This window comes from Bos indicus x Bos taurus, chromosome 17, assembly GCF_003369695.1.
Source record: "Bos indicus x Bos taurus breed Angus x Brahman F1 hybrid chromosome 17, Bos_hybrid_MaternalHap_v2.0, whole genome shotgun sequence".
Taxonomy (NCBI): domain Eukaryota; kingdom Metazoa; phylum Chordata; class Mammalia; order Artiodactyla; family Bovidae; genus Bos; species Bos indicus x Bos taurus.
In genome coordinates, this window is record NC_040092.1 from 2,659,238 (window position 1) to 2,686,954 (window position 27,717).

The 27,717-nt window shown below is 54.0% G+C and overlaps 2 protein-coding genes and 1 long non-coding RNA gene across 7 annotated transcripts in view; 1 reads left to right on the forward strand and 2 right to left on the reverse strand.

Moving 5' to 3' along the window:
- The first annotated feature begins 78 nt into the window (after positions 1 to 78).
- PISD (phosphatidylserine decarboxylase) lies at positions 79 to 27,539 on the forward strand. Of its 5 annotated transcripts, XM_027566235.1 has the most exons (9): positions 124 to 179; positions 6,620 to 6,699; positions 9,945 to 10,120; positions 23,379 to 23,544; positions 24,762 to 24,998; positions 25,141 to 25,279; positions 25,431 to 25,577; positions 25,756 to 25,916; positions 26,287 to 27,529. In XM_027566235.1, exons 3-9 carry the CDS (start codon positions 9,945 to 9,947, stop codon positions 26,509 to 26,511), a joined length of 1,251 nt encoding a protein of 416 aa, XP_027422036.1. In that variant the 5' UTR covers positions 124 to 179; positions 6,620 to 6,699; the 3' UTR covers positions 26,512 to 27,529. The 5 variants fall into 5 exon arrangements, with proteins under 5 accessions (XP_027422038.1, XP_027422036.1, XP_027422039.1 ...); XM_027566237.1 differs by lacking the exon at positions 23,379 to 23,544 and having other exon boundaries at positions 79 to 179; positions 26,287 to 27,530; XM_027566238.1 differs by lacking the exons at positions 124 to 179; positions 6,620 to 6,699; positions 9,945 to 10,120 and adding exons at positions 18,570 to 18,659; positions 21,684 to 21,903.
- On the reverse strand, positions 15,771 to 20,044 carry LOC113907293. Its single transcript, XR_003515146.1, has 2 exons — positions 18,754 to 20,044; positions 15,771 to 16,111 (listed from the first exon to the last, which is right to left on the reverse strand). It is a non-coding gene; the product is annotated as an uncharacterized LOC113907293 (long non-coding RNA).
- Positions 27,479 to 27,717, reverse strand: part of SFI1 (SFI1 centrin binding protein) — an 87,951-nt gene continuing 87,712 nt past the window's right edge. The window contains exon 33 of the mRNA XM_027513554.1: positions 27,479 to 27,665. Coding sequence (XP_027369355.1) covers positions 27,561 to 27,665 — 105 coding nt within the window. The 3' untranslated portion in view covers positions 27,479 to 27,560. The remainder of the gene's footprint in view (positions 27,666 to 27,717) is intronic.

Consider the following 27,717-nt stretch of genomic DNA (forward strand, 5'->3'; position numbering starts at 1 on the left):
CCCACACGCACTGCGTTCTTCATTGGGCCCGAGAGTTCGAGACTCGTTACGTCACATGAGTGCGACCCGCGTATAAAAGAGTGGGGGGGCGTGTCCCGCCGAGAAGGAGGAGACAAGATGGCGGCGTCCGTGGGGCAGGGATGTCTGAGGTGGCTGCCCGGGGTCGCGTGGCGGAACAGGTACAGCTGTTTGGGGAGCCTGCCTCGGGGCGACGGACGGCCCGAGCCAAACAGGGGTCTAGAGAGAGGAGTCGTTTCTCTGTCGCGGGCTCGCCCTGAGGAATGCTCGAGTGGAGACGGAGCCACTCACCTTCACCTAGAGCTCGGGCGCAGGTGCGACTGCCTCCGCCTAGGACGGTCCGAATCTGGCCTAAACCTCTCTCTTTGTCCTTTCCACTCCACAAGGGACAAAAAAACAAAAATATAAACAAAAAGCACCCACTAAACCAGGTGAAATGGGCTGCGTGTCCGCCACTAGAGCCGAGGCAGGGCTGGACGCTTCTTTCTCTGGGAGTGGTATTGCTGGGAGGGGCGCCGAGATGTGGGAAAAGCACTGGAGCTGGAGTTGGGCGGCTTTCACTTTGGATTCTTGGACTCTGAAGTGAGAGGATAGGATTCCGTAATCTCAAAATAGTCCATGATGGAAATAGGGTCTCGGTTACCCTGGTGACTGTCAACTCTTAGAGGGGTCATAAATCCAGCCCTTTCTTTTTGGCGAGGTCGAGGCCCTGATAGACGGAGGGACTTGCTCAGTTCCACCCAGCCAGGTAGCAGCAGAGCTGAGACTCCTTCCCAGGTACCTCTGTGTCTCACGCAGGGACCTTTCCTTCAGGCTGCCCACCGTGAGGACATTCATAATTCGAAGTAGCTTATGTAAGAGCTAGCATGGGAGCATTTGGACTCTGGGGAAATGGATTAAAATGTTGGTTGCTGTAACTTAGAATCTGTCGCTCGGTGTCATTTCGAAGAGCTAAGATTTGCGAGACCCGCAACTTTTGTGTTTCGGACTGGCTTCATTTTGTCAGCGTGGACGAGGGCTTGCGCTGTGATTTTGGGAAGTAGAGACACTGGTTTCGGACAGAGAGGGAACAGAAAATGCCATTGCCCTGGCTAGGACAACTTCCCTCTTCTATTATTAACTACTCAGAAGTGGTGTAACTTCTCAGGAGAGGGCTCCACAGTGTGGTGATAACTGTTAGGATTTGAAGAAGAGGGTCTCTGTGGTTTTAATGTTGTTACCAGGTGTGCTGTTTACGAGTCAGTAGTAAAATGTGTCATAAGTTGGAAAGACTAAAAAAGTGACCCTCATGTTTTTGTTTTTGTTTTGTTTTGTTTTTGAAACGATGGTGAGGAAGGTGACTTCACCCACTATCTTTTAAAAAGGGAAAAAAGTCGAAACTTTAGTACGAGTATAGGTAGATACAACTGGATTTAGGGCCACTGGGTAGGAGGGGTGAGGATTTGGGTACAGTAATTCAGTTTTCAAAGCTGTTACATATCCAGATGGAAACTATATTGAGATGCAGAAAACCCCCAAAAGATACCATTTCCATGATTTTTAAGTAAAGCAGTGTCTGTTTGAGAGACATATATTTGAAAGCCTCATACTGCAGAGTTTTCCAGTAACTGAGTGATATGTGACAGGTGAGAAATAGAGAAAGTAATTATAAGTGATAATTTAGGACTATGTTTCCTAAATTTGATAAAAGAATGGAGTGGGTGTTTATTAGTAAAAGAGGTTCCCAGGTATATCCCCACAATGCTGCCAAATTCAGGCTCAGTAGGTGTAGGTTGGGGCCCTTGCAACTGTATTTTTTATGGGTGCTCTGGACGATTCTTTGGTTCAGGCACGTATGAACCTAGTGCCTAGGGGGTGCGTGGTTGTGCAAGACCTTCCTTCAGGAGTATTTATGACATTCCTGCCACTGTCAACTACAATGCCGGGGTGAGGGGGGAGGGCAGGAGAAAAGAGAGGAATTAAAAGATACAGGCCTTGCGTTGAAAGAACTTTACAGTTTAGTGGAAGAGAGAGGGAATACGGCTAAATAATACGAGATAGAACATGGAATAAGGCCTTAAGAAACCTGCCAGTTCATTTTCAGGAGAACTTTTCACGGCTCTAAAAAGCAGGAGGGCCATAAGGACTATAGTTAGTGTTACCACCAGAGGTGATGTTAAAAATATTTTCAAACTGGGCTTCCCTGGTGCCTCAGTGGTAGAGAATCTGCCTGCCAATGCAGGAGACATGGGTTCGACCCCTCTTCTGGAAAGATCCCACATGCCGTGGAGCAATTAAGCTCACGTGCCATGGCTGATGAGCTTGTGCTCTGGAGCCTGGAGAGCCGAAACTACCGAGTCTTAGAGCCTGTGCTCTGCAGCAAGAGGAGCCACTGCAATTGGAAGCTCGAGCACCACAACCAGAGAGTGGCTGTCACTCCCCACAGCTTGAGAACTTCGCAGCAGCAAAGACCCAGCACAGCCAAAAATAATAAGTAAATCATAAAATAGTTTAAAACTCTGACAGTGTGGACACAGACCAGTTAGGGTGAACAGTGGTCACAGTTGGTGCGGCCACCCCATGTGCCAGCTGAACCTCACTTGTGTTACTTTTGATAAGAGTGATATGTAGCTAGGTACCAGGGCCTGGGATTCAGGTTTTATGTGATTGTCTCATTTACTCCTAATGAGGTGGGTCCTGTTTTTAGAGGTGGAGAAACTGAGGCTTAGAATTAGTTAACAAGTGGCGGAATGGAGATCTGAGCCCCAGGGTCAGACTTAAGTGCTTAATAGTGGGCTTTAATTGCCTGCTTGCAGGAGGTACACGTGGGTTTACCATACAGAAGGTACATGTGATTGAACCTAGCCGTTCATTTCTCTGATGCTTAATCTCGCTGTTGAGATTGACGTCTAGGGGGAAAACAGACAAACCCCTGTATTTGTCGACAAGTACAGACAGAAATATGTGAATATATATAAAATCAGTTCATTTCAGGTAGTGAGAAGAAAAATAAAGGAAGTTAATTAAGGAGTTAGTGCTCCAGAGAGAGAACTCTTGGGCTTGTGGTCAGGAGGAAGCATTTGAGCAGAGAATTGAGTGAGGAGGGACTGAGCTGGAGGGGTGTGCCCCCCGGAGCAGACAGCACATGCAGAGGCGTGGGTGTGCAAGGGGGTGGATGCATGAGGAGAGGGGAAGTAGCAGGAGGTCTGGGGTTCAGAGGGCCACTTCTGTAGGGTCTGTTTTGAAAAGGTCAGTCTGGATGTTCTGTGATGAATGGGACATGGAGGCCAAGCAGGGAGACCAGGCTAGTGCAGCTCTTCAGCAGAGACCCAGTGGCTCAGGCCAGAAGAGAAGTAGGCAGATGAGGGTGTACTTTGAAAGTGGGGGCTTCGCGCCTTGTCAGTGGATTGAATATGGACAGTGAGAAAGAAAGGACTTGCAAAGGAGTTCTGGGGTTTCAGCCTGTGCGCTGGGGGAGTTGTGGTGCCTTTTTTCTGGGATGGTGTATTAATTATAGCAGTGTTGGTGTGGTAACAGGTAAACTCTAGCATCTTGGTGACTAACACAGTGAAAGTTTTTGTCTCTATCATATAAGCCCAGGCTGCTTTTCATCGTGAAGGCACCGTGATTTGAGGGCCCATCTCTTGCCATCGTAACACACGGCTGCCCAGGATCTGCATGTTTGTCTCCATCTAACAGGCCGGGAGGGGACCTGGGAAGTCTGAATGGTTCTCACAGTGGTTAGAACTCACTTCTAGGAAATCTCATCTGTTGGGCAGAGGAAGTGGGTTTAATAACCGGCTGGCTAGTCTCTGCCACAGATCAACAGCTCTGGGGGATGGAGCCGTTGAAGGGGAGTGAGGGAGGGTTGGGAATTCTGTTTTGGACAAACTTAGTTTGAGGCGTTTCAAAGTGAGGATGTTGGGTACCAGGTTGAAATATGGTCTGGAGGTCTCTGACGTAGCAGTGAGGAGAGTCCTCTGCATCTGGCTGTTTAAAACCAGACTGGGTGAACATCTCTAGGGCGACAGCCTGGACAAAGCAGGTGTCTGAGCCTTGGGCATGGCAGCTGTTTGAAGTTAGGGAGACTGGACAGACAGGAGGAAAATCAGGGCTCCAAAGGCTCTATGTGTTTCAAGAAGAGCAAGGTGTGAAGGCAGGCATTGAAAGAGACAAACTCCCAGTTAAAACTGCCTGAGTCCCAGGCACGCACGGCACAGTGTGGGGACTGCAGCTCCTGGGACTGTCTTGTGTATTTGAACGTTGCTAAGAGAGTACTTCTCATCACAAGAAAAATCTGCAAATACGTGTGGTGAGGGATGTTTAACTAGTTTTATTGTGGGCATCCTTCCTCAATATATACAAATAGGGAATAATATCCTCCACCTGAAACTAATATAATGTTACATTTCAGTTATACCTCAATTGGAGGGGGAAAAAAAAAAAGAAGGGGATCACCTGTGACAGATGCTGCTGAGAGGTCAAATAACACGATGTCCAAGAAATGTGAGTAGGGGTTGGCAGCGTGGAAGAGGTGACCTTGGCAGGAGACGATGTGGTGGGGACAAAAGCCCGGTTGAGTGGGATTAAGAGAGACAGGAAGGCGAGGAAGTGATGGCAGCGAACGTTGCTCTTTCTGCGCGCCCGCAGTGGCGTGGGCAGTGTTGTAAGATCAGAAAAAGTGTGGTGTTGATATGAGAATAAGAATGACCCAGGGATGAAAGACAATCTGATGCAACGAGCTATTTGCCAGGCACTTGTTCCAGGAGCTAGGGCTGCAGCAGTGGATGGCGAGACCTTGACATTGTTCTTGGGAAGATGTGAATGCAAACCAGCTACCTGGGTGCTGTGCATTGGGTTACAGTAGATAAACCACGATCTCCCACTTGTATCTCCCCTAACCAACGCCCCCCACCCCGGGGGGAGGGAAGAAAAAGCCTTATTCAACAGTCTGCAAGCATTCTTTGAGTTGGGGGCTCAGCAGCAGTTCTGGAATGCACAGTGCAGCAGTGTGCGCCACGCAACAATGCAGCCTTCAGTCAGAACGTACAGCGCTGGCTCTAATTCCACTGGGAAAGCAGAGTCTCAGGCGCTTGCTTTTGCAGTGGGATTGTCCAGTCTGAGAGATGAGCATTGTGCACTCTGAAAGGACATTCACCTACTGCAACACTCCCTCCTTTGTGTCAGTAGCTGTCCGTCCATCTGGCCTCTGAAGGGGTGGTGATGGTCAAGGTCCCAGACTTGTTCAGCATGCAGATCTTGCTTGCCTGTAGGAGAATCAGAGTCACCCTGTTAGCACCAAGCTGCGAGAGTGTCATTAAGGAAATTTCACAGGAGTAAATGAAGATGTTTAAATCTGATAATGTTCACAGGATATTTATGTAAGACATAACTACTAAGAATCCATGAATGTAAATATTACTGTATGAAAGTCATAAATGCCATTCTATTTTCCACAAAAATAGCAGTTTAGACATTTATAATAGAGTAAATTTATACTTTCATAAAAGACTCCAAAGGAAAAAAAGAAACCCTTACTAACAAGGACGTAGTTTCTTTACTTTAGATTTCAGGTCAGTATTTGGGAGAACTGAAGTGCTATCTGAATTGAAGGTGGGTTGTTTGCTCTTTGATTAAGGAGAGAGCCGGTTGTTTACTAAAAATTCATTAATGCTTTCCTTGCTCGCACAGTCACTTACTGCACTGGGGATGTGTCCTATTTCCCTAAGTAAAGAGGAAATGAAGAGCGACAAAGAATAAAATACCATTTCCTTACAGCTTGAAGCCATGAAAATGGTCATATTTTTTCTCAGAATGCTTGAAAACCCTTTTACCCTGTGAAAGTAGCTTTTGTGGCAAGATAGCCACAAATAATAATTTAAAAATTCCAAACAAGTTGAGCCTTCCAGACTCAAAGTAGATTAGAGTAGCTCAGCCTGATTTGTTTGCGTCATTCTTTCCCCAGGGTAAACATATAAAGTTTAAAAATTCAGGGTATTCTCTGGTGGTCCTGTGGTTAGAACCCTGTGCTTCCACTGCTGGGGCACAGGTTCAATCCTGTGGGCTTCGTGGCACAGCCCCAAAGCAAAACATTTAAAATTTCAGCACTTTATTAGGTTCTTTAATTAATAGGAGTTAGAAGCTACAAGGCTGTGTACAGCTGTTCTTTTGTGGTGAAGAAATGTATGCTTTTTGTGTAAGTGCAGCTTGACTGCTTATTATGGTCTTAAGAGTAATTCTTTTGTGAAAAAGTTTTAGACTTCAGAAAAGATATGAAAATAGTACAGAGAATTTCCAAATACCCTGTGCTCTGACTCCCCTGTTCAGCTGTATCTGCTTTATCACTCCCCCTTCTCTCCCTCTGTCTCTTTCTGTGAGTGTGTATATGTGTACACTTTCTGCTGAGACACTTGGTGCCCCTTTCCCTTTAACTGTTTGAGCCCTTTTCCTATAAGGACATTTTCTTACAAAACGGCAGTCCTGTGCAGTGGTCACAACTGGTAGATTAAGTGGATGCAATAGTATTATTGACTCTATAGATTGTATTCAAATTTTGGCAGTTGATCCTCTAATTTTTTTTAATTAAAAAAATGTTTAACGACTCCTTTTTGCTTGATTATAGGCGTCCTCACTGTGAAGATGCTGCCTTGAGCCACTTCCTTCAGTCCTTGAGGAAGCCACCTCTGAGAACCTTTTCCACAAGTAAGTAGCAATTTACTACTTACAAAAGATTGGACTTTGCAGGTGACACAGTGGTAAAGAATCTGCCTACCAATGCAGGAGGCTCAAGAGATGTGAGTTAGATCCCTGGGTGGGGAAGATCCTCTGGAGAAGGAAATGGCACTCACTCCAGTATTCTTGCCTGAAAAATTCCATGGACAGAGGAGCCTGGCGGGCTGCAGTCTGTGGGGCTGCAAAGAGTCGGACACGACTGAGCGACTAAGCACAGCACAAGTAGCACTTAGAGACGGCGCCGGCCTCTCGGCTTCAGTTCACTCATCAGTAAATTCACACAAACACAGCACCTATTTCACAGGGCTGTCGTTAGGATCAGATGGAATTGTGCCTGTGAGGTGCTTAGAGTACCTGGCACATAGGTACCACTGAAGCTTTAGCTGCTGTTATCTGATTATTTTTACTGGGTGCATGTGTGGTGTTCCATCACTTGACTGTACCGTTTAGTGTTGGACATTGAAGTTGCTTCTAGTCTTTTGAGCTGTGGTGTTGGAGAAGACGCTTGAGAGTCCCTTGGATGCAAGGAGATCCAACCAGTCCATCCTAAAGGAAATCAACCCTGAATACTTATTGGAAGGACTGATGTTGAAGCTGAAATTCCAATACTTTGGCCACCTGATGTGAAGAACTGAGTCATTGGAAAAGACCCTGATGCTGGGAAAGATTGAAGGCGGGAGGGGAAGGGGACGATAGAGGATGAGATGGTTGGATGGCATCACTGATTCAATGGACGTGAGTTTGAGTAAGCTCCGGGAGTTGGTGATGGACAGGGAGTTCTGGCGTGCTGCGGTTCATGGGGTCGCAAAGAGTTGTACACGACTGAGCAACGGAACTGAACTCTTTTTCTATTACAGACAGTTCTGTAGTAACATATCTTTATGCATCCTCAGGATAAATTTGGTGACTTAGAATTGCCGACTAAAAAGGTTTGTGTATTTTATAACTTGGTATTTAGACCAAATTGCTCTTCAGAGAGGGTTGTCCCAGTTTACACTCCTGAGCAGAAAAGGCTCATGAGTACATCGGTTCCCCACACCCACCTCAGCACTGGGTTATGAACTTTTTGGATCTTTTAAGCAGCTGTTTAAATCTGTACAAAAATGTGCGTTGTTTTTATTATCTAGATACCCTTTTTATTCTGTTGTACCAAAAGCTGTTTTTGACTGCCAAGTAATCATACCTTGGGAATAAAATGAGATGGTTAATGAGAATAAAAACAAAAAGCTTATTATTAAGGTAGTTAAATAGGAGCACATCTGGGTGTTACTTAAGTAGGACTTGCGCGTGGGAACATGTAAGACTCACTTGAAGGATGGAGGGGAGCCTCAGAAATGAAGTCAGAATGTCGCAGATCTGCAGAAAAACTGCTTTTATAACATGACAAACACAGCGGGGAGGCATCAGGAGTGAAGGGCACCCTCTGCTTACTGCCTCCTGTTAGAGGAGTAAAGAAAGCCGGTAGAGAAAGAGACCTATAACTGAAGCAAGGACCGGTGTAGCCAAAGCGCCGAGGAGGGTGTGACCCGCCAGCCTGGGCCGCTGGCTAAGTGCCGTGAGGCTGCGTACAGCAGGTCTCTCCTCACCAGACAATCCAGAAAGAGGGAAAAAACTGTTTCTTGCTTTCTGACAAGTTTTTCTGGTCAGAGGTAGACTAGTTAGTTTAAGTAGTAAGGGTTCTTTAGGAATAATCAGAAGATGGAAGAGATTAATGACATCCATACTTGCTCATTAAAAAAAGAAACAGCAGGGAGGCGGTCCAGTGGTTAGGACTTGAAGCTGTCACTGCTAAGGGCCCAGGTTCAATACCTTGTCTGGGAACTAAAACCCCACGAACCTCTCGGCATGGCCAGAAAAAAAGAAAAACAAAAAAATCCAAACCCCTCTTCTCACTGTGCTGCAGTCTTCTTCACTTGCTGCCTTCACCTCGCTGCCCTTCAGATGGTCTTCAGATGGTCTTCAGATGGTCTTCTCCCTGTATGCGTGTCTGTCTCCAGGTTTTCTCTTTCTGTAAGCGGACAAGTCATATTATTAGAGCCCACTGTGGGGACCTTATTTTAACCTGATTCCCTCTGTAGAGACCTTCTATCCAAGAAAGGTGACAGAGGCGCTGGGGCTGGGACTTCAGCATATGAATTTTGTGTGTGTGCGCGCTCAGTCACCAAGTCGTCTCCGACTTTGTGGCCCCTGGACTGTAGCCCACAGGCTCCTCTGTCCATGGGGTTTCCCAGGCAAGAACACTGCAGTGGGTCGCCACTTCCAACTTTAGGGGATCTTCCCGACCCAGGGATTGAACTCAAGTCTCTTGTGGCTCCTACATTAGCAGGTGGATTCTTTACCATGGAGCCACCTGGTTTGGGGGGACATGATTCAACCCATAATGCATGTTGAGCATCTTTACATGTACTTTCTGGCCATTCCTATTGGAGAAACATCTGTTCATATCCATAGTATGTTTTTATTTTTTTGTTTACTCATTTTTGGTTGTGCTGGGTCTCTGTTGCTGCGTGAGCTTTTCTCTGGCTGTGGTGAGCACGGGCTTCTCACTGCGGTGGCGTCTTCCATCATGGAGCACGGGCTCTGGGCTGGCAGGCTTCAGTTTTGGTTCTCAGGCTCTAGAGCGGAGACTCAACAGTTGTGACGGACATGTTTAGTTGCTCCCTGGCATGTGGGATCTTCCCAGACCAGGGAGAGAACCTGTGTCTCCTACATTGGCAAGCAGATTCTTTACCACTGAGCCATGAAGAAAGCCCTTAGTATGTTTTTTAATTGGGCTATTTGTCTTTTATTGTTGAATTGTAAGAGCTCATGAGATTTTGCCTTTGAAAGAATACTGCTGTCCAGTCAGAACTGGGTCTGGGTCATAAAAGTGAGATCAGAGAGCCTGTCCCTGTCTGGCCCTGTGGGTAGCCAGCAGGGCACCCTGGGATACTTTCTTGATCTCTTTACATTTGACGTTTTCATCTTAAACTGTGTAGCTGTGGTGGCAGTCGAGGTACATCGTTGTTTCACGGGGAAGACGCGTGAGTCCCCAACTAGGTAGACTCTGGAGGCAGCAGCATCTCCGCAGTGACTCACGGCTGCTCCTGCTCGTCAGATCTCTGGGGCCCCATCAGCTTTCCTGAGGGCTTGTCCCAGCCTTCCTGTTGGTGCTGTGTTTGCATGACTCAGTGCTGTCCCTTCTCCTGGCTCAATGTTTTCCTGTTTTTTTACAGATGCCAGGAAAGTCCACACGGCCCCTGCCCGCACCTCGTCCCTGCTGCGCCCCCTGCCCATTCTGGTCGCCACGGCTGGCGGGTATGCAGGGTACCGGCAGTACGAGAAGTACCGGGAGCGAGAGCTGGAGAAGCTGGGCTTGGACGTCCCGCCCAAGCTTGCTGGTCACTGGGAGGTAGGAACCGGGGAGCCGCCTTGTGTCCTCCCGGAGCACAGTTCCTGTCCCTCCGTAAATCACCCCGAAGTTAAGCCGTCTGAGAAAGCGGAATGTGCTTTCTTGGAGCTCATGTCTCCAGTGGGTTTGGGGCGATGTAGAAGTCGTGTCAGGCTTCCCTCTGTCTTCAGACTCAGCCCTGGTCTTCCCAAGGCCTCTTGAAATCTTGGGAGCTCATGCCTTCCCCTGGGGCTGGCGTCCTGGCCGTCATGCTTCCTCAGTCTGAGGGCGGGCCAGAAGAGTTGGACTTGTGTGATGTGGATACGTTCTCACCAGGAACCAGACTGCAATCGTCCAGTCTCTTTACCATTACTGCTCAAAAAGCTCCTGGGCCGGGAAGTGGGGGTGCGGTTGGGTGTCACAGAGTGTCGGCTGCGGTCAAGGGACGCCTGATGAACTCAAGGCGCCTGGGCTTCCCGCGGCACAGCGTCGCTCCTGACTCCTAGTGGACGTTCCGTCAATGCTGAAATTGAGTATAAAGGTGTGAGTTTAAAAATTGGTTTCTTTTCACCCTTAATTTAACAAATGAAATACCTGCACTGTGAGTAGACCCTGACCTGTGAAAGCAGAGACTTGATGGTATTTGGGGTGATGTGTGTGGGTTTCCCTGTGAGCCTCCCCATATCATTAATCCGGGCCGGCTGCCCCTGGCAGCCAGGGTCTCAAGTCCTGAAGGCTGGTTCTGTCTGTGCGCCTTAGTAGCTGTGTGGATTCAGACAGATCACTTTCCAAGTTTTCTGTTGTGGGGTCACATACTCCAGACTCCTTTTGGTGAGGGGTCGTTGTATAGTATGTAGTCACACTTGTTAAGTACGCTGAGCGCTGCGTATCTGTTGGTGGTGGTTTCCTGTGTAAACATATCCTTCTCCTTCCAACTAGTGAAATACTTGTGAGACTGTGACCCATGACCCCACTGGAGTGTTAGACTCACACTTTCTTCCCTCTGACCCTGAGCATCTGTCAGGCTGAGCCACCCTGTGACCTGCTCACCTGCTTTCAGGAAATCCCCACTCATTTCCAAGGAATCCCAAGAGAATCTGCTTGTGGAAGAAATCTGCTTCCTCATTCACAAAAGACCAACGTCAGTGTTTTTTTTTAGCATCCATTGTTTGTATAACTGGAATTCCTGCCACCTGTGAGTCAGTACCTGAAAGACGATTGTCTGTAAAGAGGACAGGGTTGAATTAGCTCATAAGCTCTGGGCTCCGGACAGTGACGGGACATGGGGGCAGAGCGGCCCGGTGCGGCGAGAGGCCTGGAAGAGCTGGGCTGAAGTCAGTCCTGCTTGCGCTCTCTTCCTCTGTAAATTTGTTGTTGGCTGTGCGGGCTCTCCGTTGCGGTGAGTGGGGCGGCACTTGGGCTGCTCATCCTGGTCTGTCTTGTGGAGGAGCACCGGCTCTGGGTGTGCACAGCTGAGTGGCCCCATCGCGTGTGTCATCGAACCCCAGCCCCCTGCATTGGGAGCGTGGAGTCTCAACCGTTGGACCACAAGGGAAGTCTCTCTTCTAAGAATTTTACGGCTTTAGGTCTGATGTTTAGGTCTCTGATCCGTTTGGAGTTGTTTTTTGTGTCGTGTAAGTCAGTGTCTGACTTCATTCACGTGGATGTCCGGTGTGCTCAGCACTGTTGGTTGAAAAAGGCTGTCCTTTCCCGGTTGAGTGGTGGCGGCCCCTGTCTGTAAATCAGTCTCATTCTCTCGTAAATGACAGAGATGATGTTAATGCTCTGACAGAATGTTAGAAAACAGGACACTCTTGATTCCCCCTCCTTCTCACTAGATGACTTGTTGCGTAATCGTGGGCTTTAGTTTTCGTGTATTCACTTCCTGTCTATCTCTGTTTTTAAACGGATATACAGTTGACCCTTGAACAATGTAGAAATTGGAGGCACCAACCTCTGTCCCTGCAGCAGTCAGAAATGTGCATGTAACTTTACAGGCCACCCTTGGGGTACGTGGCTCCGTATCCTCCATTTGCATAGTTCTGTAGTGCGTATTTATTGAGAACACTGCTTATAAGTGGACCCGTGCAGTTCGTACCTGTGCCGTCCAGGGGCAGCTGCTCCTATTTTGTGTCTTTAGGTTGGTGCAAAAGTAAGTGTGGTTTCAGATCATGAATTTTAAATCATTATAATTAGATTCAAACACAATCTTTATTAATCAAAATAGGAACCATTACAATCAACACAATTTTGCCAATGAAAAATAAATTGATCTATTCCTGTAGTGTAAAAATCTGTGCTTCAGGATTTGATAAATTCTTGGAAAGCATTTTCTGCCTCCTGCTGGTCATGGAAACGTTTTCCTTGGAAAAAGTTGTTAAGATGATTGAAGTGGCGTTTGGTGAGAGGTCAGTGAATGTTCAAGAGGTCAGTGAATATTGCAGATGAGGCAAAACTTTAGCAAAATTCATTCAACTTTTGAGACGTTGGTTGTGCGAAATGTGGTCGGGCGTTGTCATGGAGAAGAATTGGGCCCTTTCTGTTGACCAGTGCCAGCTGCAGGCGTTGCAGTTTTGGGTGCATCTCATCGATTTGCTGAGTGTATTTCTCAGCACTGAGAGTCAGAAAGCTGTAGTCGATCAGATGGGCAGCAGACCACCAAATAGTGACCATGACTCTTTTCGGTGCAAGGTTGGCTTTGGAAGGTGCTTTGGAGCTTCCTGGTCCAACCACTGAGCTGCTTATCACTGGTTGTCATATAAAACCCACTTTTCGTTGCATGTCACAATTCTATCGAGAAATGGTTTGTCGTTGTTGCTTAGAATAAGAGAAGATGACACTTCAAAAGAATTTTTTAAATTTTCGGTCAGCTCATGAGGCACCCACTTATCCAGCTTTCTCACCTTTCCGGTTTGCTTCAAATGCCAAACGACTGTAGAATGGTCAATGTTAAGTTCTTTGGCAACTTCTCGCGTAGTTATAAGGGGATCAGCTTCGATGATCCTCTCACTTGGTCATTGTCAACTTCCAATGTCTGGCCATTACAGTCCTAATCTTCAAGGCTGTCGTCTCCTTTGCAAAACTTTGAATCACCACTGCACTGTATGTATGTTAGCAGTTTCTGGGCAAATGCATTTTGTTGCGAGTGTTCTCCACTGCTTTAAGATCCATTTTGAACTCACATAAGAAAATCCCTCGAATTTACGTTTTGTCTAACATCATTTCCATAGTCCAAAATAAATGTAAACTAAACAGCAATAAGTCATTAGCACAAAAAACATAAAGCGAGAAATGCACATTAAGATGTTGTATAACACAACCTCATTTAAGAATGTATTCCAGTATCAAACAGCAAATTTCAACAATGCAAAAACTGAAATTGCATTTGCACCAACCTAGTATGATGACTTTGCAGACTCCACGTAAGTACGAACTTTAAGTGACTCTGCTACTGTGGTGGATTCTGGTGCACTGGTGGTTTTCACTAGGGTTCAATGTTGAGCATGTCTTTGCACGTAGGCCTGTCCGCGGGCTGAGTGCTGGCTGTAGAGTTGCTGTCTGAAAGGGTGTGGGGACCTGCAGAGTTTGTGCTGTGTGTTTGGCATCTAAGCCTCTTGTAGCCGTCTGTGATAGGCATTGTCCATTAGGCATAGGCTCATCGTACATGAACCTCAGTGGGTGTTAGTGAAACCATTGTCACAGCAAACATCATTCCTCTCGTGTTTATTCCATACAGCAAATCTTTGCGCTCTTTCATGTGCCAGGCCTTGTTGAGCTACAGGGGGTTCACTAGTGAAGAGAACCGGAGTTCCCATCCTCAGAGAGCTGCCCTTATTAGGGGCTAAGACAGACAAGAAACAGGGACACATGGGCATGTCGAGGTGTTGAAACGCCATGGAGGAAGCACAGACAGGTACAGGGCACAGTGTCTTGGACTGGGCAGGACCAGGGAAGGAAGGAAGGAAGGCAGGCCCGCCCAGAGCCGTGTGGGCTCCCGGGGCATCTGAGGAGCGGCGAGAGCCATCCAGGCAGATTGGACAGAGCTCGCTTGTTGCTGTTGATGGGGAACAAGAGGCCCTGTGGCTGGAGGCCCGGAGGGCGGGAGGACCCAGGGCGCCAGCTCTGCCTATCTTTTGAGTGCACCCTGAGTGATGTGGGTTCTGATCCGACTGTCCTGGCTACCGTGGGGACAGGTTAGGGGACCTGTTGGGAGGCTCTGACAGGATCCCAGCAGGAGAGGTGGGGCCTGGATCAGAGTGGGAGCAGTGAGGAGGGGAAAGGCAGTCTATGCTGTTTTTTTATCGAAGTGTAATTAACGTAGAATGTAAGTTACAGGTGTACAGTACAGTGATTCACAGGTTTTAAGGTCATGCTCCATTTATAGTTCATATAAACTGCTGACTGTATTTCCGCGTCGTACAGTATATTCCTGTGGCTTCTTTTGTGCCTAATAGCTTGCCCCTCCTACCCCCAGCCCAGGGTCCCTCCCTCCGCCCCTGGCAACTGCTCTGCTGGTACCTGTCTGCTGTGCTTCTGTTAGCTGCGCCAGGTCATTGGATTTTGTAGACTGCACATTCAATTCTGGGTATGTTTTGAGGGGAGAGTGCACAGGATGCACTGCTGGGTTGGATGTGGGGTGGGAGTGGAAAACGCCTGGTGAGTTCTGACTTGAGCAGGTGGAGGGGAGGGAATGAAGAGCCTCCAGACTCACACTGTATTACGCTCTGTTGTCGGCTTTTCTCTGAGCGTGAGTCCCCATCAACATTTCTCATGTGTTTATTCTCTGCCTGTATTGGCTCAGTGTACTTGTCAGCTTAACATTTCAGTCTGATTGGCATGGACTAAGGAGCCCACCCTCCTGCGTCCCCGGTTGGATCAAGACACCTGCCCTCAGAGCCAGAGCTGTGGCTAGGCGAGGCAAAGACTCTTCCCCAAGTGCCTTTTCAGGAACTCATGATGTCCTTCCTGGGAAAGCTTTGGGTTCAGGGTCAAAGAGTCTGATCATTTTGGGCTGCTCAGGCCTGGTGTTTGGCCTCCAGGGGGAGGGTGGTCGCCCCGGGCCTCTGTGGAGAGGTGGGTTTGAGGGGACAGATCTGCCCGGGGCTGGAAGGCGCCCCCGCCCCCTGTGCCCAGAGTGTCGTGAGGTCTGTGTCTGTGTGGCGGCTCTGATTTCAGATATGCCCTGCTTGTGTCTCCGTAAGTGCAAAAGGGGAAACAGACCTTCGCAAGTGCTTCTTACCAAGAGGCTGAAAGGTGTGCCAGCAGGTGACGTGGGTGGCAGGTGTGTGGAGGGAGCACATAGGTGTGCCCACCCCAGGGTCTCCTGTCCCACGCAGGGTGGCATCTGGTGGCAGAAGCCTCCACCCCCAGGTTCTGGCACTTCTGAGGTGTCCCTTTCTGACCGGGCCTGAGGACAGGTGTGGTCATGTGGGCGGGGTGGAAAGGGTGGCCTTTGGGGCAGAAGCTGGCACGTGTCCTCCTCCTGCACCAAGGAGCTGACTCCATGGAGATGGGGCCCGAGGTGCAGGGTGGTGGTTGGCAGCTGCCTCTCCCACCAGGCAAGGAGCTGCTGTGTGGACAGAGAGGGGTTCTCAGGAGAGGCACCGTGTGCCAGCCTGGTCTGGGGCTTTTCTCCCCAGTAGTAGAATTTAGAGTTTTTCCGTGGCTTAAACAGAGTCTTCCAGTTTTTTATTGTGAGCATTTGAATAAGGCAGAAAAGTTGAGAGAAGAGTTACCCACACAGACCACTGAATTCATGGACATTAATGTTTCGCTGTATCTGCTTCATTTCTGCGTGCATTTGTGGACTCCCCTCAAAGCCAGTGAAAGAACATTGCAGATGTTGTAAAATGCAACTTCATCCCTCGACACTTCAGTCCACATCTGAGCATAGGATGCAGTTTGTTGTCTCAGCTTAGCCATGGGGTGTTCAGGGAGCGGTCCCTGTGTTAACATCGCTTCCTTGTTTCCGGCTCAGTTTAGTATCTTTAAAAGGAAGGTGCGGCATCCCAGCTGTGAAAAGAAAGAAAGCCGGATCAGCCTGTCGGTCTCCCACGTGGCCCGCCCCCACCCACCACCTGCACTTGGCGTCTCCTTTCCTCCGTGAGCCTGGACAGTGTGGAGCTTGTTTTACATGCTTTTAAACTTCCGGTAATCCTTCCCTCCGTGAGCCTGGACAGTGTGGAGCTCGTTTTACATGCTTTTAAACTTCCGGTAATTGTTGTAGCTTCTTTATTGTTCCTCTCTGTGAACAGGCTGCTTTTAAATGAGAATGACACAGGTATAAATACCTGGTCCCATGCTGGCAGGGGGTGGGTATTCAGTAAGTGCTATTCTGCTTCTTACCTCATAGGTGGTGAGAAGACAACTCTGGATGTTAAGATGGGCAGACAGTCCAGTTGGTGGGAAGCAGAGCTGTGGCAGCGCCTCCAGCCCTTCCTTTCCCCTAGCCTGGGGGGCACCTGTGCCTGGAGCCCTGAGGGGGCAGGGAATGGATGAGGCTGGGCTCCAGCCAGGAGGGAGCTTTCTGCTGGGCTTCCTTATCTTCTGCACCCTGTTTGCTCTCCAGGCAGCAGAGAAGTCATCGAGCTGGTGGGACTGCTGGTTAACACTGGAGAGCCCCACGGGAGAATTTGGCAGGGCTGTGAAAAGCCCTTGGATCAAGAAGTCACCCGAGGGCGCTCTGTGCTTGTCCCGGCTCCTGCCAGGCTGATGACCTGCTGCTGGCTCCCTGTGCCAGCTTTGGGACGCCGGCCATCACTGTTCTTCCTCAGGGGCCTCCACTAGCCCCGGGCAGTGAGAACTAACAGAGGACACCTGCCACTCCCTGGCCCCCTGGCCCAGCAGGGCACGGTGCTCAGGGTGTGGGGAGGGGCCGGTACCGTCCTCAGTGCTCTGGCCGAGTGGCTGGGGGCCTGCAGAACCTTGCGGTGGCGCTAGGTGGCACTCCCGCCCAGGGGAGTCCAGGCAAGGTGGAAATAGAGGCCCAAGTGTGGCTGGCCAGAGGGGCCTCACTCGGGGAAAGTGCACCTGCCGAGGGGTTTGTTAGTCCCAGAAACCATGTTGAGTTTTGTCTGGAATATGGTCCAGAAGGCATTTCCCTCCTGAGGTACGCGTGGTGGAGGGCAGGTTAGAAGGCGGGAGAGCCGGTCTCAGGGCTGGTTTATGAGTTTTCTAAGCACTGACCAGCCTGAGAGTTTCGAATGATTCCAGAGCTCAGGTCCACGTGGAGCAGCCCAGTTGGTCCTTTCACGGTGGAGAGCAGCAGTGCTCCGGGGCGCTCGGAGGATGAAAAGCTGGGCTCTTGGGCCAGGTTTGTCACACACACTGCCCCCCCCCCCCCCCCCCCGCCCCCGCTCCGTCGGGTCTGGGTGCACTGCAGGCTTTGGGGAAGCCGCGATGGTCTCCCCAGGTTTCTGGGTCTGTGTTTTTCTTGTTAGGATTGTGTATCAGCATCTTCTGTGCTTTAACTCCTTGTCCTCCCATCGTGAGTGGTGTTTGGCGCTCTAAGCTCAGAGGAGCCTGGAGACTCGCTGAGAATGCCCATGCCCCCCCCCGCCCCTCCCCGCCTGCCTCCCAGCTCCGCCCCGTCGGTGATGGGGGCCGTCCCTGAGGGAGGAGCCTCCGTCTTCTCCCTCCTCCCCGCTGAGATGCCCCAGGCTGTGGTTTGTTGGTGGATCCAGATGCTGGCAGGTGTGTGAGCTGTGTGTGCCACTGCGCCTTCTCTGCATCTGGCGCAGATGGCCTTGGCTCCCCTGCCATCTCCTCACAAGCCCTAAGGCTTCCTGAAGAGGAAGAGGCTCTTCTAAATGCTCTGGAAAGTGAATTCCCCATGGTCAGAAGATGCTGGGGTGGTACTGCGTGCTTTCTGTGACTGAGTCGTGGTGGTGGTGCACCCCTGAAAACTGGCTCATTCCATCCCATGTTGACCAAGTGTTTTTGGTGGGCATAGGGGGTAGGGTGCTGAAGCCTGCAGGCTGGGGCCCCACCATCCAGTGGGGCAGGAAGATAGGAGGAGAATCACCCCACAGGTCTTAATCCCTGCGAGGAAGCCTGCGTGCAGGGCTGGGCGGACCTTGCCCACTGGGCCTCCTGTGCTGGTCTGCACTGGGGGTTTATGTGTCAGGGTGTATCTGCCTGGAGAAGAGGGGTTGGGGAGGGGAAGCAGCCTTTGTCCTCAGGGTTGGGTGTGAGAAGGAGCGAGGGCTTCGCTGCCTTCTGTCAGCTCTGAGGGCTGGCTAGAAAAGGTGGCTGGAGGCTGAGGCCCGCACTGCGAGGAGGCCCGGCGGTGGGGAGGGGCGTGTGGGGGGCCGCGCGGCGCCCCCAGCCCCGGAGGCGGTCCCCTCTTCCTGCCGCTCCTCTGCCCCGCCCCGCCCCTTAAAGGGACCCTGGCCGGGGCGGGCGCGGCCGAGCCTGGTGTCCGGCCCCTGCCCCCGCCCCGGCGGCCTGAGTGGCTGCAGCCAGGCCCCCGCCCGCCCGCCCCCTGCTTCCGTGGAGCGGCGCCTCCCGGGAGTTCAGTCGCGCAGGCGGCGCGGACGCGAGCGGAGCCGACCACCTGCGGGTGAGTGAGCAAGGAGGCCCTCGCCTCCTGGGCTGTGGGTCGCCCCTTCCCACCGGGGATCTGAGGAGCACCCCGCTCCCTTCCCGGTCCTCACCGAGCTGTGGCTTCCCTGGCCCCACGCGGTGGGTCACGGGGCCCGGCGGATGAGCTCACTTCCTCAGCGTCTTGTAGCATCTCTTCGCCCCACAGCCCGGAAAAGGGAAACCCGGGCTGCTCGGGGTCTTTCCTGCGCCCAGTTTCCTCAGTGCTGCCGGGGGCTGGGAGTTGAGGGGAGGGAAGCGGGACCACGGGCCTGAGGGGGTGAAACCCGCCCTTCCCAGAACCCCACTCCCGGCTGGTGCCAAGGACTGTCCTGGAGAAGGTTGCTTTCCTTGAGGGGAGCTAAGAACGACTCCTGCCTCCTCCCTGCACCTCCCCTGAAAAAGGCGCATCTGGACCTTTCTTTTTGCTTCCTCTTCTTTCACCGGAGGCTTCCCCAAGATGGCTTACCCATTTCTCAGGGAGAATCCATTTTCTTGGTTCCCTACTTCTGACATTTTGTCACCTCTAGCCCTGGCACTCACGGAGGAATCGTTGGTGGCCCCACCTGGACACAGCTGCCCTGTGACTACCCCACAGAGCAGGCGTGTGCACCGCAAGTCAGGCCAGGGACACGTGGTTTGGGGGCACTGGGGGTCACCTGCCGAGGCTTCAGGCCGGGTGTCTGGCACCCAGGGAGCTTTCCATACGGAACACCCTCTGCCCCCTCTGCCCCCGGCTGACTTGTGCAGGGTGTGAGGGGTGGGCGGGGATGTTGCGGCAGGGCTAGGGTTCTGTGAACCCCAGAAGAGCTCGTCCTGACAAAGGTGAGCCCCTCCAACTTGGTCTTCTTGAGCCCGCCCTTCCTGCTCACATCATTGCTGCCCTGGGGTTGGGGCTCCTCTGTCCGAACTGCCTCCTCCGCCCTGTTCCTTCTGTCTTCCCTGTGAGAGCAAACTTCTGTCCTCCCAGAGCGTGGGTCTGAAAGGGAGGGGGGCCTCAGGAGCCAGGACTGCGGGATGAGGCTGTGCTAAGCTTTTGGGGGGAATGGAGGCGTGGGGTTTCCAAGCCTCCAGACAGGTGACCCGGAGGAGCAGTCCTTCCCCTTTCAGATGAGGGGACTGAGACCTAGACAGCGCCTGCCGCTGGCCTTTCCCAGCGTGCAGGGTGAGGGTGGCGGGGGCATCCAGGGTCACAGCCACCAGATGGTCCCCGTCCCCTACCAGAGCCACTCTGTCCACATGTTCCGCATGGCTGGCTCTTAGGCTGCGCAATGACTTTGAACTCCTACTGGTCCCAGCCCCATCTCATCCCACGGAGTGTCCTTGGGACTCTAGGGAGAGAGGGAAGCTGTCTGTACTTGTGTTTCAGAGTGCCCTCCTTGCAGAGTCCACATTCAGGCCTGAGTGCCCCAAGTTGCACTCAGGGAGCCAGAGAGAGAGAGAAGGCTCTGGCTTGGCCTCCAAAGGCCACTGTAGGCACAGAGGGCAGGGGGGCTCTGAAGTGGGAACACCCTGAGTGAGAAGGGTGGACCTCGAGGGACCCATTCCCGCCAGTGTGCAGCTCCCAGCTGGTTGGTGCTTGAGGGTGCTGGCCCATTTCTTGGGGGACAGCTGAACTCATGCCTGCTTCCTGGGGGCCTTTGGGGGGTGCACCGATGGTGATTTAGAAGAAATCTGACCCTGGTCTCAGTGTCCCATTTTAGAGGAGGCAGCAGAGTAGTGGCCGAGACAGGACTGAGGCATGCAGATTTCGGGCTCCTCAGGGCAGTTCTGGAGTGACTCCAGGATAGCAGTTCCTTGGGCTGGTCCCCCCAGAGCCCCTGGACTGAAGGCTCTGGGAGAGGATGCAGCGCAAAGGCACACGTGAGGATCTGCTTTGAGGGCCTGACGTTTTGGAATGAGCTGGGTTTGTTTGTGGGCTCCTGAATGTGCCTGACAACATGCAGAATCGGTCATGGTCCCGCCAGGAGGACAGTGAGGAAATCTGCCCCAAGGAAGTCTGGCTGCTATCCAGGCCCACAAGACTTCACCAGCCCCCACCATGAATCCAGTTTTCTAGAGGGGGGTGGGGCATGGCTGGTGAACCTGGTCCTGAAGCCTAGCTCCATGCTCAATCCCAACTGCCCATCTTCCCACTGGGCCTGCTTCTCTTGGGAGCCAGCAGGCAAGTTTGGGGCCTCAGGTGGGGCAGGCTTGCTCATAGGTGGGCAGGACGTCAGCTCAGGCCTGGCCCTCGGGCAGAGGAAGTCTGGGTGGGCACCCTCTGGCCACTCAGGAGGGTGGCCTGGGGAGATGGGTGTCCTGGTTTGAGATAGGGCAGAAATTCAGTTGACCATCCAGACCCTAGTCGGCCTGGTCCAGCCCCATGGCCGCGTACACCCAGGGAGCCGGCAGTTGCTGGACTTTCACCTTCAGCGAGGTGGGTTTGCCCTGGGCGGCAGACGTCCAGGTGGTCCGAGTTGGGGCCTCTTGCTCTGCCCTGCTCGGTAGCCCGGGCGGGAGCAGCCCTAGGCCCCCATGTGTCTTCCTGTAAAGATGCCACCAGGCTCGCGGGTCGGCAGTGTGCTGGGCAGACGAACTCGGGGCTGCGGAATGTTGCTCCCCTGCCCGCTAGCTGCGAGGCAGGCGCCCTCGCCCCACAGTGCCGCTCGTCCCCGGAGAGAGGGGAAGGCGGGGTGGTGGGCTTCCCCGAGGGCGCCCGGCTGCCCCTCTAATGAGGAGGAAGGGGTGGAGGCCGCGAGGAGAGCCACAGCAGGCCAGACGCCGGGTCCCAGCGCCGCGCCCTCATCCCTCAGATGCTACTTTGTCACCTGAAAGGAAAAATGGGTCAGGTCCTGGTGAGGGAGGGGCGGCAGGGCCGACGCTGGGTGCCTGCCCGGAGCGCAGAGCTCAGATTCCCGCTTGGGCCCGGCGGCGCCGAGTCCCCTCCCTACCGGGAGTGGGCAGGTGGCCAGGAACACAGCGGGCCGAGCAGGTCCGTGACCCGCGCCTGTCTCCGCAACAGCCCCGACTTCTCACCTGCGCCCCCGAGCCTTCAGACCGGACGGAGCCGGGGAGCGGTCCCCCCAGCCGCCACCTCTGGGGCCGAGGAGCGGTGACAGCGCCGACCCGGGGGGAAGGGAGGAAGGAGGAGAGACAAAGGCGCGCCGGCCCCGCCTCCTCGCGCCGCCCACCATGTGTCAGTCAGAGGCGCGGCGAGGACCCGAGCTCCGCGCGGCGAAATGGTGAGATGCCCACGGCCGCGTCCTAACCCCGCCGCACCCCGCCGCGACCTCCGGAAGGTCAGAGTTCACGTCCAGCGGCTCCGCGGTGGAGGTGGTGGCGGCGGCAGGGGGCTAGGGGACCAGCTTCCGCGGCTAGAGGGGCCCACTCCGGGGGGCCTGAGTCGGAGAGCCCGCTTCAGGTATTGGTGGGGGCCAGCGGGCTGGTGGTCCAGTGTCCACGCTGCGCCCCCGCCCCGCTTGGGCGCAGCTTCTCTGGGATTGGTCCCCGCACTCCTGCAGAGAGCAGGGTGGGCGGGAGGAACCTGGGGTAGAGGAGTGATGTGTCTGGCTTGGCTTGGCCCCTACCCATTTCGTGGACCTTTTTAAAGGGACGGGAGAGAATGATCGCAGAGGGTCTGGTGAGCAGTGCAGAGTCAGCAGATTCAGGGCCGCTGCTGAGCTGCAGGGCCCGGCCTTCGGCTGTTCTCCATCTTCTCTGCTTTCTTATCAGCTGTGCTGCCTTTGTTCCTTGGTTTGTTGAGCAGCTGGGGGCAGAGGACCGAGCTGCTCTGAGAGCAGAGGCGCAGATGGAGCCTGCTGCTCCAGCTGAGTGTAGTGTTTTTGATGAAACCGAGGCTCCAGGACATTCTCCGAGCGGGTAGTAGTGTGGTCTAAAGCCCACACTGGGGCCTTGAGAGCATCTAGGTCCTGGGTCTGTGGCACGGCGACCTGGGCCTCAGTGTCACGACTCAGGATAGAACTTACCCTGGTCTCTGGCTCCCCTGAAGCTGAGCCTTTGCTGACTGTACCGAATTAGGGCTGGTGGGGTCAGAGGAAGGCCCACCTACCTTTACTGGAAGGGGGGGGCCTGGGTCAGGTGTGTGTGGCCCCAGCAGGCCTGAGGGTTGGCAGGGAGCTTCGCGCCACCACCCTCTGGATTGTCGTGGAGAACCTGAGCTGACGTAGAAAGACTGCAGGGGGGATGGAGCAGTAGCCGTGAGGGGTTTGTGTGTGTGCACCTGCGTGTGTATGTGTGATCTTACCAGGCCTGATCTCTTATCAGATGAGGAAGGAAGAGGCTTGGTCCGTGGAGAGAGTTACCCAGATCCTATGCTGCCAGAGGCTTGGGGGCTCAGCCTAGCTCTCCTTGAAGCCCACGTGAACACAGCTGGCCTCAGGCAGGCGGGGACCGCCCTGTGGGCTCTGTCTACACTGCCTCCTTGGTGCTCGGCCCCACGGTCCGAGACAGGGCCCTCGCCAGGTTCAGAAGCTATTCTGAGCAGTCTCAGCTGACATGCAGGTAGAGAGACTGGGAGGTGAGCGCTGACAGAGGCAGCCCAGCCCCCGACTCAGAGTGCGGTTAGCGTGAGGAGGTCTGGCCAGTGTCACCAAATCCGTGGAGAGGCAGGCAAGCTTGCCGAGGGTGCGGTGGATGGGAAGGGTGGGGCCCCTGGTCCTCTGCTGACCTCGGTCGTGCGTGGACATGTGCCCTGCAGGTTGCACTTCCCTCAGCTGGCCCTGAGGCGGAGGCTGGGACAGCTGAGCTGCATGTCCAAACCTGCCCTGAAACTGCGCTCCTGGCCCCTGACGGTCCTCTACTATCTCCTGCCCCTCGGCGCCCTCAGGCCCCTCAGCCGGGTGGGATGGAGGCCTGTGAGCAGGGTAAGTGTGCGGGGGCTGCCGGCCCTGCCTCCCCGCAGCAGGCTGGAGGGGGGTGCCCAGTTATCTGGGCAGAGGTGGTGCTGTGGGGCCTGAGCCCTTCAACAGATGCTGTTGGAAGGCAAGTTGGTGGAAGGGCTGGGCTGGTCGGTGGCCATGTGGGCTGTGGACAGGTGACTGGAAAGGCCCATCATCCACGGGCTGCTCTCTCTGCCTGCATTCCTGCCGTGTAAGTGCTCTGTTTCTGGAAAGAACCCACATTGGGCATTCAGAAAATGGTGTCTGTTTCATCTCCTGTGTTCAGGCAGAAGAAAGCTTAGAGGTGATTTTGAGAAGAATCAAATTTCTGGACGCCAGAGGGCAGTTCATACACGCTAGAGCCTGTGTGGCCTCTTTGGGTAGGGATGCTTTTGAGGACCCAGGAGCCCCCAGCAGGGCCAGGTGAGGGCCCTGAGCAGCCCAATGGGTGTCACCAGGCTTGGAAGCTGAGGGTACCTATGGGGCACTGGGCATTAGGCCTCGGGTCATAGGGCAGCCCTGGGCCACCCCCACACGTGGGTATCAGCCGGGAGTGCAAAGAGCTGCTAACTCAGTGCCTCTTTAGAGGTGTTTAAAGTTGGGAGTGGAATTGCTTTTGCACCCTGGGGACTTGGTCTTGGCAGTGTTCAGCAAGCAGCAGCCACCAATTAAAGCAGGTCCTGCAGTGGCACCTGAGATTTAAGAGCTTGGGCTGGAGGGTCTGACTGAGGTGCAGAGTTCCCTCTCCTAGAGGAGCTTTGGGTGGGGACGGCTGTGTGGACTGCGAGGCCCTTGGAGTATAGGTGTCAGTGCCCGGTACTTCTGCCCGAAAGCCCCTATGCTCAGGGCAGGCTGAGCACGTGCACTTTGGGGTGTGGACTCGCCTGAGCACCGAGAGCCGATTGTTCCCGTGCTGGTCTGGGACGCTCGCAGCAGTGCCCACCACAGCCTGTGTGTGACCACATCCGATCCTCGTATGCCCGTCCCCATCCAAGAAACGGGGTGGGAATGCTGCAGGAAACGGGTGATACCTGAGCTACTGTGTAAAGACTTGGAAGCTCAGTCTGGTTCCTGGTGAGAAACCACCATGTCACAAAGCCCTCAAGGGTCCCAGCTGCTCGGGCCTCAGAGCTGGTCCCTGTGGGGGGGTCCTGGGGCTGCGTGCACGGCGTGGCACACTCACCTGCCCTTGGGGCCTGCAGGTGGCCTTGTACAAGTCGGTGCCAACGCGCTTGCTGTCGCGGGCCTGGGGCCGCCTCAACCAAGTGGAGCTGCCGCACTGGCTGCGCAGGCCCGTCTACAGCCTGTACATCTGGACTTTCGGGGTGAACATGAAGGAGGCCGCCGTGGAAGACCTGCACCACTACCGCAACCTCAGCGAGTTCTTCCGGCGCAAGCTGAAGCCGCAGGCCCGGCCCGTGTGCGGCCTGCACAGCGTGGTGAGGCCCGACCCACCTCCCGCCTCGGCACCTTTGGGCACACTGGGCCTGGTGGGCACTGCTTCCAAGCTGGACCCCCAGGGGGGCCATGGCCCTGTCCTCCACACCCTCCCCTGCAGCGAGCCTCTCCTGACCCTTCCAGATCAGCCCCTCGGATGGGAAGATCCTCAACTTCGGACAGGTGAAGAACTGTGAGGTGGAGCAGGTGAAGGGGGTCACCTACTCACTGGAGTCGTTCCTGGGCCCCCGCACGCCCTCAGAGGACCTGCCCTTCCCCCCAGGTGGGTCCTGGCCCTCGGTGCTGGGCGCCAGCAGGTGGAGGGGCGGGAGGCCTGTGGACAGGAGACCCTCTGCCTGCAGCTCAGGCCTCCCTGGAGCCGGTGTCCAGGTGGCACAGAGGGCTCTGAGCAGCTGGCCCACGTCTGCCCGCAGCCACGCCCCACAGCTCCTTCAGGAGCCAGCTGGTCACGCGCGAAGGGAACGAGCTCTACCACTGCGTCATCTACCTGGCCCCCGGGGACTACCACTGCTTCCACTCCCCTACTGACTGGACCGTCTCCCACAGGCGCCACTTCCCAGGTAGGCCGGGCCCAGCTGCCCCCGGGGGCCTCGGACGAGCGCCTCGGCTTCTTCCTGTCAGAGGCCGTGGGCTCCAGAGTTGGGGGCAAAGCTGGGTGTGGGGATGCAGGTTGGGGTCCAGCCTGCTCTGCATCTAGAATGACAGGCCAGGCAGGGAGTACACATGTCTGTCCCACAGGCTCCCTGATGTCCGTGAACCCTGGCATGGCCCGCTGGATCAAGGAGCTCTTCTGCCACAATGAGCGGGTGGTCCTGACTGGGGACTGGAAACACGGCTTCTTCTCACTGACGGCCGTGGGGGCCACCAACGTGGGCTCCATCCGCATCTACTTCGACCGGGTAAGCAGGTCCCACGGCCATCCTGGGCTCCCTGCACTGTCTCCTGTGCGGCCAGAGCTGCTGGGGCTGCGACTTCTAGGAAGGCGGGTCTCCCACCCCGGTCTAGAGGTGGCTGCAGGGGGAGGGAATTAATCTCCATGCTTGGCACTTGCTTCTGCTGAAAACCCAAGGGGAGCCCTTGTGTGTGACGGGCACAGGTGAACAGGCAGGTCATGCCTCCTCCATTCCTTCCAGCCCCAGGTCACAGCAGGTCAGGGGCTCTCAGCTCAGACCTGGCCCTTGGCCTGAGCTGCTGTTCCCACTTCCCTTCCCAAGCAGGGTGGGGGGCAGGGTGTGTCCACGGCCCACATGCTCTGTCCCCACCTCCCAGGACCTGCACACGAACAGCCCGCGGTACAGCAAAGGCTCCTACAATGACTTCAGCTTTGTGACGCACGCCAACAAGGAGGGCATCCCCATGCGCAAGGGCGAGCACCTGGGCGAGTTCAACCTGGGCTCCACCATCGTGCTCATCTTCGAGGCCCCCAAGGACTTCAACTTCAGACTGCAGGCAGGACAGAAGATCCGATTTGGGGAGGCTTTGGGCTCCCTCTGAGCCTCCTGCATGGCCGTGGCTGCTGAGGGTCCTTTCAAGGGGACTGCAGGGTCTTACCAGGCAGGACCTGGGTGACTTCCGTCCCTGCTTCTGGGGTGCAGACAAGGTCGTCAGAGCCCATCGTGCCTAGACCGCCGTCACCCCCTCTCCCACCCGAGGAGAAAGTGTGGGCCAGGATGATGGAGTCCCTCTTGGAGACTTTCTTACGTCTCGTAAAAACTGGCTCTTTGACCTCCCGGCCAAGTGTTCGGTTGGTCCCGATTTCCGTTCTGAGATACGCGGTAGTTAAGGTACCTTCTTGCTGCTCGTCCTGTCACTGCTTTCTGGCCTCCGCCTCTGCTTCCCCTGCACAGGGTGAGGTGCCTCCTGGCACTGACTGTGGGCCCCACAGCGGGGCCGGTAACGCAGCTGCTTTCTGTCCCTGAGTTTTCTCCACCTTGCTTGTTGGGAAAGGCTGTCTTCTCTCTTTGCACATGTGGCTGAACACGTCACCTGCCGAGACTCTGTCAGCAGCTTCCAAGGGTGGCCTTTGGTGGCTCGGTGCTTTGCAGGCCCTGGCGAGTGACCTTTCGGAGCTGGTAGAATCTATTATCGACCCCCCTAGTGGTGGCCCAGCTGGGACCAGGGGCGAGCTTGTGTCCCCTCCCTACATCCAGGCCTGTGTAAATATAAATATGCAGAAGTTGCTGCTATTGATCAGGGGCTTACACTGGAAACAAAGGAGCCTTGTTGATGTCTTTGGTGTGTGACGGAGGGGGGTGTCAGTGCCTAGAAAACCTGTCCCCAAGTAACAGATACTAACAAACAGGTACGAAGTCCTGAGGGAGCCACTGATGGGGGGCGGGGGGGAGGGCCAAGTTTCATGTTTCCTGGGGATGCTGTGAATTTCTCCTGCAGGAGAAGCCATTTGAACTTTTTCAACTGTATCAGTAGCACAGTATTTTTGTATGAAAAGTGGGAGACTTCTGAACAGTGATTCATTTAATTGCAACATTTTGAAATAAACTAAAAAACATTGCTGCTCTGCATTCTGTTCCTGGACGTGGTGACTAGCACAGAGCCCGCCGCAGGGCCTGGACCCGAGAGATGCAGGTGTGGACGGGCTGGCGCCGGGCCTGCAGCTCATGGGCCAGCTGCTGGATCTGCACCTCCACCTGGGGGGATGGGGGGCCAGCTGAGAGGAAGCCCAGCCCAGGAGCCGTCCCA

What these genes read in the sequence shown, in the direction of transcription:
- PISD (XM_027566234.1), top strand. Translation starts at nt 21,901, where the DNA reads ATGGTGAGATGCCCACGGCCGCGTCCTAACCCCGCCGCACCCCGCCGC. An exon ending in AGTCGGAGAGCCCGCTTCAG is followed by an intron (nt 22,083 to 23,378) that starts GTATTGGTGGGG and finishes TGTGCCCTGCAG; the next exon opens with GTTGCACTTCCCTCAGCTGG. An exon ending in CCACAGGCGCCACTTCCCAG is followed by an intron (nt 25,578 to 25,755) that starts GTAGGCCGGGCC and finishes TCTGTCCCACAG; the next exon opens with GCTCCCTGATGTCCGTGAAC.